This window comes from Hirundo rustica, chromosome 1 (assembly GCF_015227805.2).
Source record: "Hirundo rustica isolate bHirRus1 chromosome 1, bHirRus1.pri.v3, whole genome shotgun sequence".
Lineage (NCBI taxonomy): Eukaryota > Metazoa > Chordata > Aves > Passeriformes > Hirundinidae > Hirundo > Hirundo rustica.
This window is the reverse complement of record NC_053450.1, coordinates 137,369,201-137,387,541: the sequence shown is the minus strand read 5'-3', so window position 1 is coordinate 137,387,541 and position 18,341 is coordinate 137,369,201. Positions and strand designations below refer to the sequence as shown.

Genomic DNA, 18,341 nt, shown 5'->3' with positions numbered 1-18,341 from the left:
TCACTTTCCGCACCACTACAGTAAGGTTTGTTTGTAACACCAAATCCTGGCGGTAGCTCATGTTCCAAGCAGGATGCCCTGTGATGTGGTTGTGTTCCAGGCACAGAACCAGTGGGGAAGTGGGAGGTGTGTATGAGCATTGTGGAATAGCATCTGTTGATAGACACACAGACTGAACTCTTTGGACTGGACAGGTACCACTGAAGAAAATGTCAAACTAATATTTGTACTGGTGTCTGAATAAAATGATCTTTTATATTTGAAGTGCTAGGACAATTCCATGACGTACAATCTGAATAGCCCTTGTTAGCAATTCTTTTTTCCTCAGGTTGCAATAGAGTATTTAAGATATTTAATTTGCTTTTGTGAGAAAAATGAGTGAATTTAACATCTGGAAAAGATTTTGCAGTTGAATATCAAGACAGATTTTTTTTGTCAATACATTTAACTGGTTTAGACTGTTCTGTGTTCATCATAATAACCCTAAAATTACATTTTTGGATTCAAAACTGGAAACAAATAGGACTCCAGTTTTAGGGTTAGAAGCCAAATAGTTTATGTAATTTTCTCTTTTGCAGTGCTGCAGTAAAAATTTGTCAGTGAAATCTGGAAGGGGGATAAATGGTTTGTATTTTAGGTGAAATAAATTTCAAGAGAAGTAGATGGTTGTAGCTGGCCATAAAGTCCTAAATGTCAGATATAGAATTCAGACAAATTTTAAAAGAAGTTGGATGAAAATAATATAATTAATTCTAAATTTTAATTATGTATTGTGTTCACTTTCCTTTTAAGCTGTTTTTTAGCAAAACCGACACAAATATGAATATGAACAAACAGCTTTTTCCTATCTTTTTAAAGGCTGATAATGCTTTGAAATATTTTACTGAATGTTTGAAATGCTTTTTGAATTTCCTGGGAGATCATTTAACACCCTATTTTATAATAAACACCTTTACTTTCATTTGGAAAACCTTTTGTTTGAAGGGACTGCTATGGAATTACATCTGTCAAATCAATTCTTTTGAGTGTTTATGGTTTCGCAGTCCTAAATGGCCATTCCAAAATCAGCCTGGGGAAGCTGATGTCATTTCAGAACATCAAAATTGTCTGCTCTTCCAGAACAGAGCTGACTTCTGCTTTTGCAAGCTATGAGGCTGCTGCCGCTTTGCCCCTCACTGCTCCAGAGTCAGACACAGGCAATGGTTTTTTGAGATTTGGCTTCTTCTCCTCTCGTGTTGCCAAAATACAGAATTATGTGTAGTTAATACTTTACAATTCTGTGATGCTTTACTATGACAGTAATATGCTAATGATCACAAAAGCTTTGGAGCTATTACCCAGTATCCTCCAGTCCCTGTACCCCAATAAAAATGGTGCTCTAAGTGGTATCCACAATCACATTCTGGCAAAAATATTCCTTGTTTTATTGTCTTTTAATGAGGAGGTTGGATTTTCTCTTGACTGTCCTCTTTCTTGTAACATTTACTGTAGAAAATAGGGCTGGGTTCCTTTCGTTTTTCTCTAGACTGATATTTGATAACTGCTTGCAGACAAGGCTTCTGGAGACTGTGTTAGCCTGGTCTTTTTAAAAATATATTGCTATTTTGCAGTTACTGCGAAGAGAAATGAAAGCCATACTCCTTTTTTTTTTAAGGAAAAAATTGTCCATGAGAAACTGACTTTTGAAATACAGAGATTTAGAACCCTCAGAGAGGCCAGAATGGACCTTGGAAGATAACTTGCCATGAAAAAGTATATAATGGAATTGATGGATCCACCATTCCTCAAAATGAGAAGAATTAAGAAGGTTTGAGTCACCAGACACATAGACCATGATGTACTGGAGAGACAGTTTGCCAACTGTTCTTCCACTGTCCTAGCCAGTGTTTCTCAAATTCCCACTCCATCTGCTATTGGATTTATGATGGACTTCTAAAACAAAGACCAGTGTAACTATTATTAGTGATATTGCTTGTTCATACAAATCAGGAACTTTGGACTGAAATATGAGATACTCCCTGCCTAAATGGAAACCTCAAATAAAACACAGGATTCTAGTGTCGCATGAGCATATTAGACATTCTTTTTGTTGTTCCTTTGAAATGCCTTAGTTTTCTCTGACATATGCTCAACAGCTATGTGACATTTTCTGTTGCGATTTCATGCTAAATCAAATTTTAATTTCTTATGTTGAAATTGCTTTCAAGAGTTTTTATTGTGTGATTCTGCATTTCCCATAATAGTCTACTTCAGCTTATATGGTGGATACAATATAGTCCTAATTATTGCTAGCTGATAAAATGGTGTTCTAAAATAATGATTCTTTAAACAATATTTGACTAATCATGACACTAATGAAGTGTAGTTTAAAATACATTATTTTACAAAGTGTAGTATATCAGTAAGTAGTCATGAGAGTATAGACATTTTGATTTTTTGCATCATGAATAATTAATGGTATTTCAAACACAAGATCAGTAATTTTGTTCACCTCCTCTCCATCATTTTTTAAGTAAGATTGCAGTTTATTTCTTATGTCTTTAGAATTTAGGTTATGGAAACTTCCTAAGCGGTAACATTCTGAATTTGCCATTGAAGCCAAGTAGTTCAGAGCTTCAATTCTAATGAGGTCAGTGAGCATGGCAGATATTTATTAACATCCTCTGTGAATTAGGCCATACTTTCAGGTTGTTATTTCAACAACCTAATTATATCTGGGCTTGATATTCCAATTTACTAACTATCACTGACTCCTGTAATGGATAGCATGCAGACAAACTGCTGCTTCTGACAGAACCACTGAGAGCAACCAGCCTGGTAGCTCAGACATCCATGAAAGCAGGCTAACAGACCAGTAAAGGGCAAGGAAAAGAGGAAAAAAAAAATAAAAGAAATGAAGAGAAAGTTACTTTTACAAGAAAAAATGCCAAGATGCATTACCATGGTGTTTTCTGCTGTTCTAAAACCAGCATTTTTCTGTATCAGGTCTCAGCATCTTCAGTCTTCAGGTTAGTGCTTTTTATATTGCTTACACAGTCTGGACTATTCCCAGTAAATTTGGCTGTGCTGTGCTACTCTTTCTGATTAGAAAAAAACCTCTGTAATAGATAAGAGTCATAGCCACTTAAAAGTGTGTTTTGTAATTTTCTAGCTTATTTGAAAAGTTAGTGCTGAGCAAGTCAACTTTTCAAATGGCTGGGAATTTTTCAATGTTCATCAGAAGATAGTAGTTTAAAGACAAACTTTTATACAGGAATGTGTTACATGTGAATGTCTCGATGCCAAAAGAACCACATTTTTCAGTTTGAGATTTTTAAGGTTTAAACTTGACATTTTTACAGCAAAGACTCCAGCTTTGTGTTGAAATACGTTTAATTTTGAAGATTCACATAAGCTGTAATAATGATTGAAAATTATAGATATTTTGATAAGTTTCTTTACCCAATTTTAAACATTTTTTTTTGTGAACCTTTGGGATTTTTAAAAATTTTTCTCCCCTATTTGGGGACAGGAGCATTCTTGACAATCCTGGCAAAAATTGTTACTGAGGTTTTCCTAATGTTGTATCTGTCTAACATTCCTCTACTCCTGTGTTTGTTTTCTCTACTTCTGCCACTGCTTTTTACTGTATTCATTAGAGACCATTTCCTTGCTCAGTACCATGGGGTCTGCTGCAGAGTTCTGCACCTCATATCAACCCCTCTGTGCAATCCTTGCACACTCATTAAAGTCTTCTAAGGTCTCTGGTATCTGTTTTTACTGCCAAGTAAACAGCTCTTGCTGGCTGCATTAGGCTTAGTATTCTCTAAACTTCTGCTATGGCTTTTTACAAGTATTGTGGGGAATACCTGGAATGCAAGTAGGTAGCAGGTAGCTGAGCAGTGTCTGCCACATGCGAGCACACAGGAGCACCTGCGTTACATTGGCTGCTCCGTTTGGAGCTGGATGTTGGGACATGTCGAGGGAAGCATCTATGAGAGGCTCAGCTCTTTTGTGGTTTGAATACAGAGGCAGCTTGCACAAAAGAGAGGTGCTTAGGGGGATATACCTTGCAGCAACTGAGCTGATGTAGCTGTTTGTTGCTTTCTGCTGTCCATGGCCCGGGGTACTTGGTCCTGCCTCTGTCCTTGCACTGTATTTGGTCTGATCCCTGGCTGAGCTCACCATGCCAGCAGAACAAGCTGAGAGGAAGGAGGAGGGAGCAGAAGTGTTAGGCTGTGTCAGGCAGCTCCTGGGAAGCCAAGCTCAGATATGCAGTGCGCACCAGGGGTGGACTGCCTGTAACCTCCTTGAGACAGATCTCCTGCCAAATTCTTCCAAAAGTCTTGAATTCAGCAGAGTATGACGTTTAGCACATCATCTTTAAAAGTCTGTTAAAAGCTCAGCTGTCATAAGAGTCAAGTTCCTTTTCTGCTCTTTATGCCTCTTTAACGTGGCACCCTCCTCACATCTAACCTGCCTTACCTCTTGCCAAAGTGTCAAGATTCTTGTTTCTGATTAGCCTGTGATATGGGCCTTCTTCAAATCTCTTAGTAAATTCCTGGCTAACAACAATTATGTTCCATTCATGCTGCTGTTTATGCTTGGGCAGGATGTGAACTTCTGCAGAATTAATGTGTTAACCTCCTTCAAATCTCTCCTTAAAACTCTTTCTCAAGTTGCACATATGATTAATGCAGTGCTGGGCTGGACTCACCTCAAGACCATGGAAAATAAAGAGGAGAAATTAGAGGATTTGTGGTTGCTCAAAGAGGTGTATTAAAATCTGCATCCCAAAATAAAAATTGACAGTATAATGCCTGAAGAAACCCAGCCTAACTGAAAATTTGACCCTGATTTTAAATGGAGAGAGAATATATTATTTCTAGATGCTTATTCCAGAAAAACATTCACTTTAAATATTTCAGTGATGATGTGCAGCACCATCTGGGGAAATTAATAGAAAACAAAAAAATAAATTACCTAGCTAGAGTTTGTAATCAAAGTAGCCTCTTTAACACTTTCTGGAGAAGGCTTTAAAAGGTACCAGCTGTTATTATCCACCAGCTTTAAAACAGTGCTGTATTTCCTAAGGTTGTATTTCCTTAGGCAGATACTGCACTGGGAAATGTCAAAGAGGCTGTGCAGTTCAGGCACAGTGACCTGTCCACATGGACAGCACGTGGGGTGACCTGAGTCCCCAGAAATGTCCTGTAGGCCTACATCTCTCCACTTGTGATTGCATCACTCTGACTTATGTCTTCTGTTGCCTGGGACATAGCTGAGGATTTCTAAGGGAAGAGAAAAAGAAAGAAGGAACTAAAATTGTGGGGGAAGTCTTTCTAAAGAAATTCTGTGAAGCCTGTGCCAAATGTAGCAAACTCTGGAAGATGCAGCAGTAGCAAGGCAAAAAAAGGGGAAGGACTTCCATAAATGTGGATCAGCATGATTCCCATAAGCAGCTTGATCTATTTTGGTTGAGCTCAGTTTAATGGCAGTAACACAGAGATGCATGATGCTGTATTCTGGCTCTTTTGTGCTGCTCAGAAAGTCTGCAGCTTTTTGCCTAATGTATTGTAGACACTAGAATTAAACAGATAGTAATCCAAACCTTTATCTTTGCTTTGTGCTCTCTCAGGTTATGATTACAGAATGTTGCAGTATTCTTTGTGAGTTGTCTGAAGTCTTGGGAGTGAAACTGTGAACTGAGGTATTAGAATGGGAAGGATCCTTGGAATCCTTGGAAGTGTATAATGTGTGTGAGAGTAAACAGAGTGGTTATTTTACATGTGGTTCATTAATTGGCATGTGTTGCAGTAAATGGCAAAAGTGCAGTAGTTTCCACTGAGGATATATTGTTTTACCATCGATTATCAAGGTTCTGCTGCACAAAAGAATGGAAGAGTATGGTATTGATAAAATATATCTCGGGACCTAACTTTGAACTAATTTTTCTTTTTAGCATAACATTTCTTTTTAAGCTGAGTTATAAAATGCTCCCTTAATGATTCCTTTCCTGTTTCCACAATTTGACCTTTTTCTTTCCCAGTTCTTCTCAAAGCATATCCTGATCAGTACGTGCTCTGCAGACCCCATTGTCTGCAGCACCAAGTTTATACTTGCTATCATTCTTTCAGCTGCTTCTTTTTCTTGGAGACTTCCTCTCTGTTTGTCTTACATAATGTTCATTCATTTTTCTTGCTTTTTTACTCTGGGGAAGCCTGTAAAGATATAGTGAGAGATATATGATAAATTCCTTCAAGTGGATAATTTAAAATGAATATCTGGCTTGCTTGGTAAGTGGGGCAAGGAAAAAAAAAAAAAGTAAGTTTTGATAAATCAGAATGCATCTGGTAAAGTCTTAATGCAAGAAAAAAACATCGACCTGTACTTCTGGGAGCAATGGTCAGCCCTCAGCTCCATCACCAATAAATCTGGCTTCAGTTAAATGAATTTCATGTTCCACCACTGTATTTTATTGTTCCCTCAGGTTAGCTGAAACCATTGCTTTTGCTGCTGCTGCAGTCAATGATGTTATAGAACTTTATACTTCAGACTGAGCCAAAAGATTGCAGTTAACTATGTGTGATGATGATGAAAAAAAAGTCAAACTCTTTCTCTGCTTCATTTAATCTCACCTTGAATTATCTGTATGTCACCAGAAACACAGCTCAGACATTGTCTCTTCAATATTCTGCTTATTTATATGATTCCCAAATAGTCTTCCAGGTAGACAAACATCTGGAAGTTTCTTCAGTATTTTTTGTTAAAAGTTGTTAAAAAAATAATGATAGTTTTTGAAGTTTTTACAGAATACTACAGTATTCTTTTAGTGGAAAATAAAAGAACCCAGCCCACATGGAATTATTCAATCAAGTGTCTTCAACATTAGTATGCACTGATATTTATGCTCACATGTATGATACCTAAATAAATGAGTAGATGATTATCAGCAAAGCTAATACTTTCTTTTACTTGTATAAAATCCTTTTCTAATACTACAATTTCTATCACTTCCCAAAATTTCTCATGTTTTGGAAGAAATTCTTTTTTTTTTTTTTTTTTTTTTTTTTTTTTTTTTTTATTTATGTTTTCCATCTTTGCAAGTAAAGTAGCAAACAGCTTTGTAGAGATAGTTTGACAGAATTCTCTCAGCTTGTGAGAGAATGGTTGCTAAAGAGGAAAGCACATTTCAGACTTGCAGCTGTCACTTGTTAGAGAGGCAGGAGCTGTGGGTTATCCTCCCCAAAATAAGGCAGTTGACTTGGAGGTTACGATGGAGCCCACCACCAGTAGGCTAGCTGCCTTATGCTGGCAAGGGATGTTTGATAGGAAATGAGAAATATCTCTTTTGGGGAGAAAAAATCAAGAACAAAAGGTCCCAGCCAGCCTCTGCTTCTCTTGGGAAGAAGAAAGGGACTCTCAGGGTGTCTGACACTGGCAGGGACCAGGGAAGGGCTACCAGCCCTTTGTCGATGTAGGCAGACTGGCTGCTGGCTGTTCAGCGGCCAGTGTTCTGAAGGTACTCCTCCTGCTAAGTTAAAAAGTTCAAGCTGTGCTTAGTTTTCAACCCATAGAAGTAATTTTCTGCTGGTGTGAGGAGATGAGGCTCTGTTGGCTTCAACAAAGTGGCCTATATTCATGTGGTGGTGGATTAGGCAAAATGTATTCATTCCAGCTTGATCGCAGAACCTTTGATTAAATTATGTTTTTCTCTATTTTCTCATGAAGGACCACATCTGCTCATGTGGAAGTAGCTTGTTACAACATTGAAACAAATTATTTGATGAACTACTTAGGACTATTCACTTAATGCATGATAATCCTGTGAACATGTAAATGAGCGGCAATTCTCTGGTGATTGAACTGCTTTAAAATGTCTTTCTACTTATATGTCATTCGAATGAACTTGGTCCTTCTAAAACATCCATTATTCATCATGTTCCAATGTTGCATCTGACTGCATACCACTTTAATTTCCCTCATTTAACAAAACAATCTATTCATTACAATAGTTTGAAGCATGTTTTCTAAATCAGAAAACCCCTAGTTAAGTGTTAGTTATCTTCACAAGTATAGTAGAGCAAAGTGCAGCATCCCAAATTTTAGTTACACACTTCATGCATTTGAATATGCTAACTAAAACTAAATGGAAGTTTTAAGAAGAGCCTTTGTTCAAATCAATGATTTTATTAGGTGGAGAAGCAGGATTGGTAAAACAACTTTCTGAAATAGCACAAGGCTGGCTTTTCTTTCTGAAATAGTTGAACAAAAATTTCATCAGTAATCCCTTTTTTCACATGCATTTCTTGTCCTGACAACTCAAGAAGCAGAGAATTATGGAGTAATACTAGTGCAAATATGAGTAATTATCATAAATATATGTTTCTAATGGGTTTTCCTGCTTTTCCCATGTATTTTTTCATTTTACAAGTCCTGGATCCTTTCACATGTTGTGAACTCTATTAAATCTTACATTAGATTTGCTCCTTTTTGAACCTATGTGCGATGGCTGCTGCAGAACTGGTTTTACTGCCCAACAAGCTCAAGAGATTTATCCCAGGAAGTGCTGGGCTGCTGAATGACTCCATGTTTGAAGATTTTTTTAATCATGTCCTCCATCAAATCCATCTCCTTTAACTGAAAGACAGCTTTTGGAAGAGGAGACATACTAACATCAGCTAAATAGACCACTTGAAAAGTATCAGCAGAAATGCATTTGTTTTTCAGTGCAGCTAAAGGAATTCCCCATTGAGCTAGTAAAATTCTGGCAAGTAACAGTGGAGATGGGCTAATAACCTCCATACAAGCCAGAAATCTTTATTCTCAGAGAGCCTGAGTCTTGTAAAATATGCACAAATATGTGGTGACTAAACTTCAATCTTCTTATTTTGAAAACCACTTAAGTATTTTCAGTTTTGTTTTTAAAATACTTTTTGACCATGCTAGGAAAATAGTCACAGGCTTATTTCTCACAGTTTTTTTGTCAACCATGTTTTTAACACATTCTGTTTCAGTCTGTTGCCTGTTAGATGTTTGGGCAGATGTGGGAAGTTTATGAATGCTTTTCTAGTAAGCAATAGAGTTAGTGATCTCTGTTGGTTGCATTCATGCTTTCAGCAGCTCTTGGTAAAATAGAAGCTAATATTATTGATTAGCATACAGAATTTTTAACATGTGAATAAAATTAGTATTAAAGAAATGGAACAACTATGTGGTGAGAGGAAAACACTGAATAAGGTGGACTTTGAAATATATAAGTAGCATTGATCTCTCTGTATTGGGCTAAGAATATTGATGAAATCAGAATAAACTAAGAAGTTTGACTGTGGGCTCATTTTTTAGAATTTCTGCCTTTTCCTGTGAATTACAGTCTTTCTTTGTTCGTAGCCCAATAAATAAGAGTTAGTTTGCAATGAGTTAAAAATTAATTACAGTGAATTTCTAGTGAACCATTTCAAAACTGTATTAGCTTTATGGGACATATATTTGGTGCTTCATCTATGTCAGTACCAAAATTGAGTTAATGGTATCTTAAGCTTTCGTAAACCTTTTAATAATTCAACTTCTAATGGTACATTAAACTTTTCCTTCCAACTAACCATGATAGTGTTTGTGGATATATTGCTATAGCTTTGGCTACATTTATGTGTAAATCAACCTTTAAAAAGCCTTATGTTCTTTATGGAAATAATTCAGAACTGTTTTGTCTGGAGGAATTGTTAACTGCAAATAGTCTACAGTTTATACAAAATGTTAGATAGGGGCGGTTTCTGTATATTAATTAATTCATGGGTATTTTTTTAATGCAGCCCCTGTTCTCCCTGGGGCATATCAACAAAGCCAGACTCAAGGATATGGATACATGCACCAGACCAGTATGTCATCCATGAGGTCCATGCATTCACAGCCTCATTCAGCAAGTCTGGTGAGTATTGAATTTAAAGGAGAATTTTGTTTGGTAAGCCCCATCATCAGCTATTGTGAAATCTCTTAAATATGACTGAATTGAACCCCTATAGTTCCATAGTTCACCTGTCTGTCTTTATCATACATGTAACTGGTAGTCCTCATGTATAAAAAATATTTAAGTGACTATAGGCAGTGGTAAGAACTTTTATATCAGAATACATTTAAAAAAAGTATGATATTCAGAGAGCAGAGAAATAACTGATTTTTTTACCTACTTAAAGCAAATGGTAGATGCTTGGACAGTGTTTCACAGGCTGAATTTTGATGTTATGCTCTGTGATGAATTCATGCTCCTAGCGCTGGATGAAAACCAGTGATCTCTTAAGATCACCCTGTTGGTTTAAATTAGTTTCAATTTTTTTGACTTGCTGATTCTGTGCTAGCAGGCTTTGTGCCTACCTGTATGAATTCTGCTTGTATAGAGCTAGCTCAGACTCCAGGCTGCTGTGCCCTTCCTAATTCCACACAACAGTCGTGCACTGACTCGTGTAGGATCCAAACTGAGTTACACTAGTGGGCAACTGAGAAGAAGCTTTATCATGGAACCGTGGCCACCTCATGAAGTTCTTAACTGTGGTGGGTGGGAATGTAAAGCTGGAGTGAATATTTCATTTTCAAAGTAACTGGTCATGGAAGGAGAACTGAATGGTATTCAGCTGGGATTTTTAGGAAATTAAGCTTCTTCTTTTTTTTTAACTCCATATATAAATATTTCCGTTTTAATGGTTATCATATATTTTTAAATCCTATCACTGCCTAGAGATTTCCTAGTTCAGATCCAACCACCTTTTACCTTAAAAATATTGTCATTTTAAATTTTAAACTGTTTTGAATAGATGTATATTTACTACCTCTGTCACCTTTTTTAGAGATGAATAAATATTTAATTATGAACGCAACTTAGAGCTTGCTGTGGTGAAAAAAACCCATTTTCAAGATTAGATGAAACTTGTATTTTTGTTGTAAAACTGAAACTCCATGACATTTTATATTGTGAAGGTCACAACTTCCTGTGTAGTGTGAGTACTTTCAGGCTTGCCAGATTTTCATCTGTCTGGGGCTGAGGGGGCTAACTTGCTGGAAAGCCTGGGATCCAGATACCTGCATCAGTGAGTGAGTCAATAACCTGAGAAACTCTTTGGACACCTGCATGACAGCTGTGAAGCAGCTGATAGTGGAATCAACCATTAATTTCCAAGGATATTCCAAGGCACTTTGGGAGCTGGCTGCTTTCCAAAAGAGACAAAATCCAAAAAGTAAGAGACCTGGAAGGCTGGGCTTTGCCAGCAGATTTGCTGGTCATTGGGGAACAAACCAAACAGCCCTCAAATCCAGCAGACAGAAAATGGAGATGCCTGCAAATCCCAAAATGCTCTTACCAGCCTTTGCATCTTTGCGGGCAGAGACATGACTTCCATTTCCTAATACCTCTGTGTCCCAGTGGCTTACCTGACAGGCTGTTGAAACAGTGTCATTTCAGTCATCTTGAGAATCATCATTTGCCTCTTCTTCCAGAACTGGGAATGTGAAGGTAATAGGAGAAGGAGGGGAGTGATGTTAAAGGATTTTAAAAGTAAGATTGACTTATTTCAACAGATTTATTTTCCCTGTTGTGAAACTGTTTTTGCTTGACATCCTTATAAGTGATAATATTTTGTCATGAGAAAAAAATTAAAACAGCACACATCATGATTTAAACTGATTTTGCTGTTGTTAAAAACTGAGTGGATTTCCCTTTAGAAAATAAACCCCAACCATTTCCAAGAGAGGAAATCAAGGACTGCGGGCCTGGCGCTGACTGCTAACTTGCCTGTCTGGTTAGGAAGACAGTGTGGTCTCACCACCCCGGGGTGATGATTCTGCTCCAAAAGAGGCATTTCAGATGCAGTTAGAAACCTGCCAGGCTCCCTTGTCCTCCTGTCTTAAGACCACAATATTTCCATTAGCTCGTGCAGCTTATGAAGGTGCGTTGCACTCAGCTATTGGGACAACACAGAGTGGTCTCAGAGTGTGCTTGGGGAAGCCCTGGCTGGGGTTGTGTTTAAATGTAGCAGTTTGCACAGTCTTGGAGCGCTTTTCTAATGAGGTGTGGACAAGCTGTAGGAGATCTGACAAACACAATGTTTAGGTTCGTTGCTTTCAGCTGCCTGTTTGGTTCTGGGCTTGGAGCAGTACTGCCAGAGATTCAGGGTTGTCTGCCTAATAACACAGGGAAGAAACACCAGAAGAAGGTTCCAGGGGAAGGAGACTGGAGGAAAGGAATCCTACAATCGTGACATCAAAGCCTGAGCACCTTTAGAGGCTTAACTAAAAGCGATGAAGGTGATAGAGTCATTCATCAGTGGCTGAGTTTTGCCAGGACATCTCTAGGGCAAAAGTGATCAGGATCCCATGGGTTATATCAGGGTGGAGATGATTGCAGTGTTAGCTGCTGTAGTACATTTTTACAGCTGAGTTGTGTTGCTATCAAATCTGCCCCCAAAAGGCATAATTTCATTTTATAGTCATGTTCACTAGTCTCCTATATTGAGAAACAGAATTTTTATAATTTCTAAATTTTCAAAATCTGGTTTATTGAATTTTGAGCTCTGTTTTGTATTCGACATGATCCTAACACAATCTTTGGGTAGGGTTTTTTTCCATATAAATTGCATAATTTTCTGATTCTTAACTTTTCCTCACTTTCTGTGAGCAGTTCTGCATAATGGGGTGAATTAAATTGTCGGTCAGGGTACAAAGTGTTTTATAGCACAAAGCCTTGAAGGCTATTTTCCTCTTTGGAAAATAGTGGGGTGTTCACACACTGTTCAATATCCAAGAGTGGTAGGAAAACAAAGCCTATGCTGCAAGCTGGCTTTCCTTGATAGCTGCTGTATGTGAAGGATGCTGCAACAGTTACTGCTCTCTGCAAGGAGCCATGCATAGAACAGATATGAATTGGAGGTGAAGTGGAAATTCACACCTGTCAGCGCAGAACTGGCTGGGGAGCTGAGAATATAAAAGCTGGATTTCAGTTCTTCATATGGACAAGACTTACTGTTCTGTCTTAGCAGTGGATGTGAGACAGACCTTTGAGGAGGTGGGAGAAAAGTGAGTTTTGACTCTTCTACAGAACTCCAAACTTACACCCTCTTGTAACTTAATACCCACTAAAATCACTAGTGACAGATGAATAATTCACTGACATGCATTTTAAAAATCCCTGCTTTGAGTCCTTTAGGCATTGTAATTCTCAATTATATAGCCCAGACTACACTCTGCAGTGATAATTAGGCATTAAATGCTAACAGGATTATTATGGAGATTTCTCCTGACAGCCATTTAGCACCTAATTAGGTGTTAAGGCTGTAAATTTAGGTTTCTCAGCAGCATTTAGGGCCCTAATAAATTTTTTTAAAGTTTGAAATTGCGGGCTTGTCTTCACAACTGTGCACCACAGTGATGTAGACAAGCTGCTTTTAGGAGACAGCAATGGTATGCCCTTTGCCATGGTGTTCTAAAGGAAGAGTAAGTATCCTTGGGAGTGAGCAAAACCTCTCTTTTTTTTTTTCCCCAATTCAATGTTAGTTTAGTAAAACATTTAATCTCTTCACTAGTCTTTTCCCATTTAAGGGAGACCTACCAGAATGGCTCTAGGCAAAATCCATTTACTGCCTTATACCAGATATAGACTTGCTACCATTTTTTTTTAAATGGACCCACTTTTGAAATAAATTGTTTAAAGGTCTAACTGCTGCTGAATTTGTTGTAATAGCATATTTTTTACTGCTTTTTTGGAGTTCGTTTCAAGGTTCAGCAGCAAGATTAGTTGAAATAGTTGGAAAAAATAAGATCCTGAAAGGCAGACAGCCTTTTGACTGCTAGTTCTCTACTTTATGAATATTTAAGGAATTTTTGGTGAGGATAGAACCCAAGCAATTACTTACTGTCATGTAGTACATAAAAAATGATCCTTTTTTCATTGAGTTCCATGCACACTTGGAAGACATTAAGGAACCACTAGGAAAGCACATACCTCTGGTTGAAAACTGCTCTTGGTCACAGCCTGTAGGTCAGCAAAACTACAAGGCCTGGCAGAGAGCAATAATACAGGGCAAGACTCAAATGCAGTTCAGGGTAGACTTGTCAGGAAAGGTGGTCTTGAATGGTCTCCAGTGTTTAAACAGGAGCTGATTTCTCCGTCCCTTTTAATTTGCACTACCAATGATAAAGGTAGAGCCAAGACTAAAAGTACATTTCTAGTGTGGGAACAGTAATGATGAGTTGCCCTATAGAGTTTAGATTAAATAATTCCACATTTCCAACATGTGACAAATGGCCTGCTTACCCTATGTGGAGCAATCCCCACCTTTTTAAAAAATAGTTTCATTTAAAACATTCAAGCCCTTATTTATACATGACCTAAAACTAATCCAGAGCTGTTTTCTTGAGCAGAGGTTTGCTGCCCTTTAAGAGGCTCAGACAGTAGTACTAGGCATGAACTCACACATTGACTGTTTTTACCTTTTTTTCTCTTTAAATTATTGTACCAGAAAAATTCAGCTACATATGGTAACATAGCAAAAATTACCTGAAGGGAAATTGGATATTATCAGTGATGCTTGAACTGCTTTTGACTTCTGTCAAGAGCCAGGGTAAGGAAAAGAAAGTACTCCTGGGAATTTTAAAATGAGCTGGTTTTATTCTGCTGTTAAGGTGCAAGAGGAGACTGTTCTTCCTGAATTTGAAAATCCACTTTGAATTCCAGTAAATGATGGCCTTTTATTGGTTATTAGTGAAAATAAATGTTCTACTTAGAAAACTAGAGGAAAACTAGCTGAAAACTTTTCTTATAGTGGGCAGGGTTGGGAGAAATTTGTCTTAGCTAATGATGGAACTTTATGTGCTAAATTTTGTCTGAATATGAAAATATAAGTATTCATAAAAATTATTTTTATATAGACTTTTAAAAATCTTGTTTTTCCTTTAGATAATCATGCATTCATAATTCTTATTTTGGGTAAAATCTTAATGAGATGAAGGACATTCAGTGAAATGGAAAAGTTAATGACCTGGATGAAGAATATGTTTCTTTTTGTAGTGAAAGCACAGGAGAAGCTATTTGTGAATCATGCAAATAGGGAGCAGAAACAGAGCTAGCCTGGCTGGATGTAATGAACTGTTACTAGTGAATTAATGAAACAACAGTTAGAATATGTCAATACGCAGTGAATGGCTTGAAATCTGTTTGTTTGAAGCCATAAGACAATGTGAGTTAACAAAATAATTATTTTGCTACTCAGAACAAGGGCCTGTATTTACTGTATATTTGACAGGGTGTAAATGGGATACTGTTCCTTTTCAACAGGTAGCTTGTGATTTCTCTCTCTGCTTTGCTCCCTCTATTATTTTTTCCTTTTCTTCTTCTTTGTGCAAAGAGAAGGAATCAAGGAATCTCAAGTTTAGACTTGAGATTTTACAGTCTTTTTTTCTTTCCTTCAACAGAGAACGTACAGAGCTATGTATGACTACAGCGCTCAAGACGAAGATGAAGTTTCCTTCAGGGATGGTGATTATATCATCAATGTGCAACCAATTGATGATGGCTGGATGTATGGTACTGTTCAGAGAACTGGGAAAACAGGAATGCTTCCAGCAAATTATATTGAGTTTGTTAACTAATTTTTGTCTCTAGTCCTTTGAGCTTTATTATGATTTACTTAAAATCTAACGTTTTAGAAGAAATTAGAAGAATCTTTTAAGAGTTCATGATCATTATTTTATCACTACTGTAACAGTTTGCATTCTCACTCAGAATCCGTTTTAGAGTCCTTTAAATGAAAAAATAAATAATACACAAGAAGCTCAGAGCTTTGAAAACAGCATTGTTGATAATAACAGAGTTCTCTCAAAATGAAAAACATATATGGAAGCCTGGTGCTGCCAGTCATATAAAGACTTCAATCAATTAATTGTAAAGGGGTGATGCCTTTTCCTTAAACCTCAAAGATATTATAGCCATAAAATTGATTCACTTCTTATGGCACTCTGAAATCACAAGAGGTTAACACGTTGAGTTTGAACACATCTTCAAATTATTAGGGAAACGTTTAATGTTAAGCAGTCAGCTTCCTAATAAAAATTAATATGTTGAGTAGATAATTTAGTCATTTGAAATAGAGACAGGTAATATGCCAGTAAAAAAAAAAGAAAAAAAAATTAAAAAAATCCCCTACTGCCTGGCAGCCTTACAGTAAATATATCTATTTTGAAAGCAAAAATTTCCTGATTCTTGCATATCCACATTTTTTCTTGGATTGGCCATTTTTTTTCTTATTTCCAAGTGATCTATTAGCTTTGCTTCCATCCTAATCCATAAATTAGATCCAGGTCTGGATTCATGGCTCTTCAGTATATTTTCTGCAGAAGATTCCTTGCAAAGACTATCTAAAACATAAAACCTGTCAGCTCTTCTGTTTCCTCGTAATAGTACTTAGCATTTAAATAGGAACTTTCATTAGGGCAACGTACAACCAATACTTCATGTTAGCTCCTTTACCGTCACCTGTAGTGCTGTAAATAACTATCCCACGTGCGGCCCCGGTGCTGTGCAGTCACACAGAGCCTGCAGTCACATCCCCTTCTCGCCACAGGTAACTCGCTGAATGGCTGCTTTGCTGATGAGCCGATGTCCCTCCCCCTGCCGCAGAAACACTTGTGTCTCCATCGAGCAGTGGAGGAGAGCTCTGGTTCTTGTAGTGCACCTCAGATCAATAGCCTATTGCTTCAGTTTGCTCCCAAATTCTTGGTGATCCAACAGTGGGTTGTACGCTTGCCAAATGATTAATGATGGAGAAGAATTATGTTTTAGTGAATCTTTCTCACAACTGACATTGAAGGGAAAGCTAACTAAGCAAAATCCAACATACTCTATGCCATTATGTTTCAGTTTAGCCATCTGTCGAAAGCACTTCAAATATTCTGCTGACAAACCTTCAAATGTGTGCTAATTTGGTGTCAGTTAACTTACAGCCAGAACTGAGAGATCCAGGTCTCAGTCTGTGACGTTGGGAGAGCATCTAACAGCTGGTGACACAGTGGATCTGTATGAGGGATTTTGTCTGCAGGCTTGGGTCACAGGCAACTTGTTTTTCCTGAGACTGGGTGCTGCATCCCCTTACAGGGAGAAATTGTGGAAGGAAGGACAAAAGAGTTAAAGATTCACGTGAGAAATTATTTATGTGGATGCAGAGATGTGTAAGGAAGAAAATATTTTTCTGATATAATAATTTGTGGAGTTCAGCCATGTGCTAAGGAAGTTAACTTTGGATTAGCCCTCTGAATATTGAGTCTGCACTGGCTTTCTTTCATTTCTAAAATTTTTAAAGTAGAATTATATAGAGAGCTTTTAGACAATTTTGTATTTCTCATCTCACATAGTAGGCAACCCTGCAATAACTGTTTAAATAATAAATAAGGAATGAAGTATGGATTTGTTATGTAAACTGAAATTTGTCAATGCAAATACCTGCAAGTTCTATTTTTATACAGTTTTTGCATATAATTTCTGAAGAATTGGAAAGCTTATGCAATTTTATTTTGGGTCTTGCTAACACAGGAATGATACCAGCCGCCAAGCAGAATGGAATGACTGCATTAAAAAAAAAAGAAAAAAATTAAAAATGTCCATGACTGTGGAATTACCTGTGCTATCTTGTCAGCAGCCTAATTTCAAGTCTAAAGCTGCCCAGAGTAACTAACTTCAAGAAATGTGTTTTAAAAGCAGAATTCCATGACTGTAAATATGCAGCTTGTAGAGCTGACTGCTGTGATTTAAAATTCTTGCAAGTTCTGCATAAGGAGCTGCTCTTGCAACAGACCCTTGTGCATTACTGGTGACGTCCACATGAAATCAGCAAGTCAAATGGCTTGTCTAAAGGCTGATGTGGCATGCTGAACTAGAAGATCTGAAACAAGCAGTTTGCTTCTGTGATGGTTTTCATCATTGACCATCAACAGCGAGGAGAGGAATTCCATCTTCTGCTGGCTGGTAAATATTTCAAATGATGCCTGAGGCACAATTGGCTGTCCCTTGCTGTTGTGCTGCTCTGTTAGTTGTATAATGCTGACAACAAAAACAAGGTGTCAGTTTGCTAACCAAATATGAATAAAAAAGAAATATAGAGAATATCTACATGACATCAAGTTGCAATTTTTAGTGACTTATAAAACAGAGAGTCTCCACCTATAAATACACAATCATTTTTTCTAAATGAGGAGACAGCTTGCAGTGTTGAATACTTTATGTATGAAGTAAATCAGAAAATGAGCATTTGGTGATGTTAGAGAACTATGTTATGCTGAGCAATAGAAATAAAATTTCCTTTATGAATTTTGAATACTCATTAGCC

General features: G+C 37.4%; 1 protein-coding gene across 4 annotated transcripts in view; it reads left to right on the top strand.

Moving 5' to 3' along the window:
- Positions 1-18,120, top strand: part of NEBL (nebulette) — a 252,668-nt gene extending 234,548 nt beyond the window's left edge. For all 4 annotated transcript variants that reach the window (XM_040076124.2, XM_040076114.2, XM_058423375.1 and 1 more), the window contains 2 exons: positions 9,792-9,907; positions 15,436-18,120. In XM_040076124.2, coding sequence (XP_039932058.1) covers positions 9,792-9,907; positions 15,436-15,612 — 293 coding nt within the window. In that variant the 3' untranslated portion in view covers positions 15,613-18,120. The remainder of the gene's footprint in view (positions 1-9,791; positions 9,908-15,435) is intronic.
- The last annotated feature ends 221 nt before the right edge of the window (positions 18,121-18,341 follow it).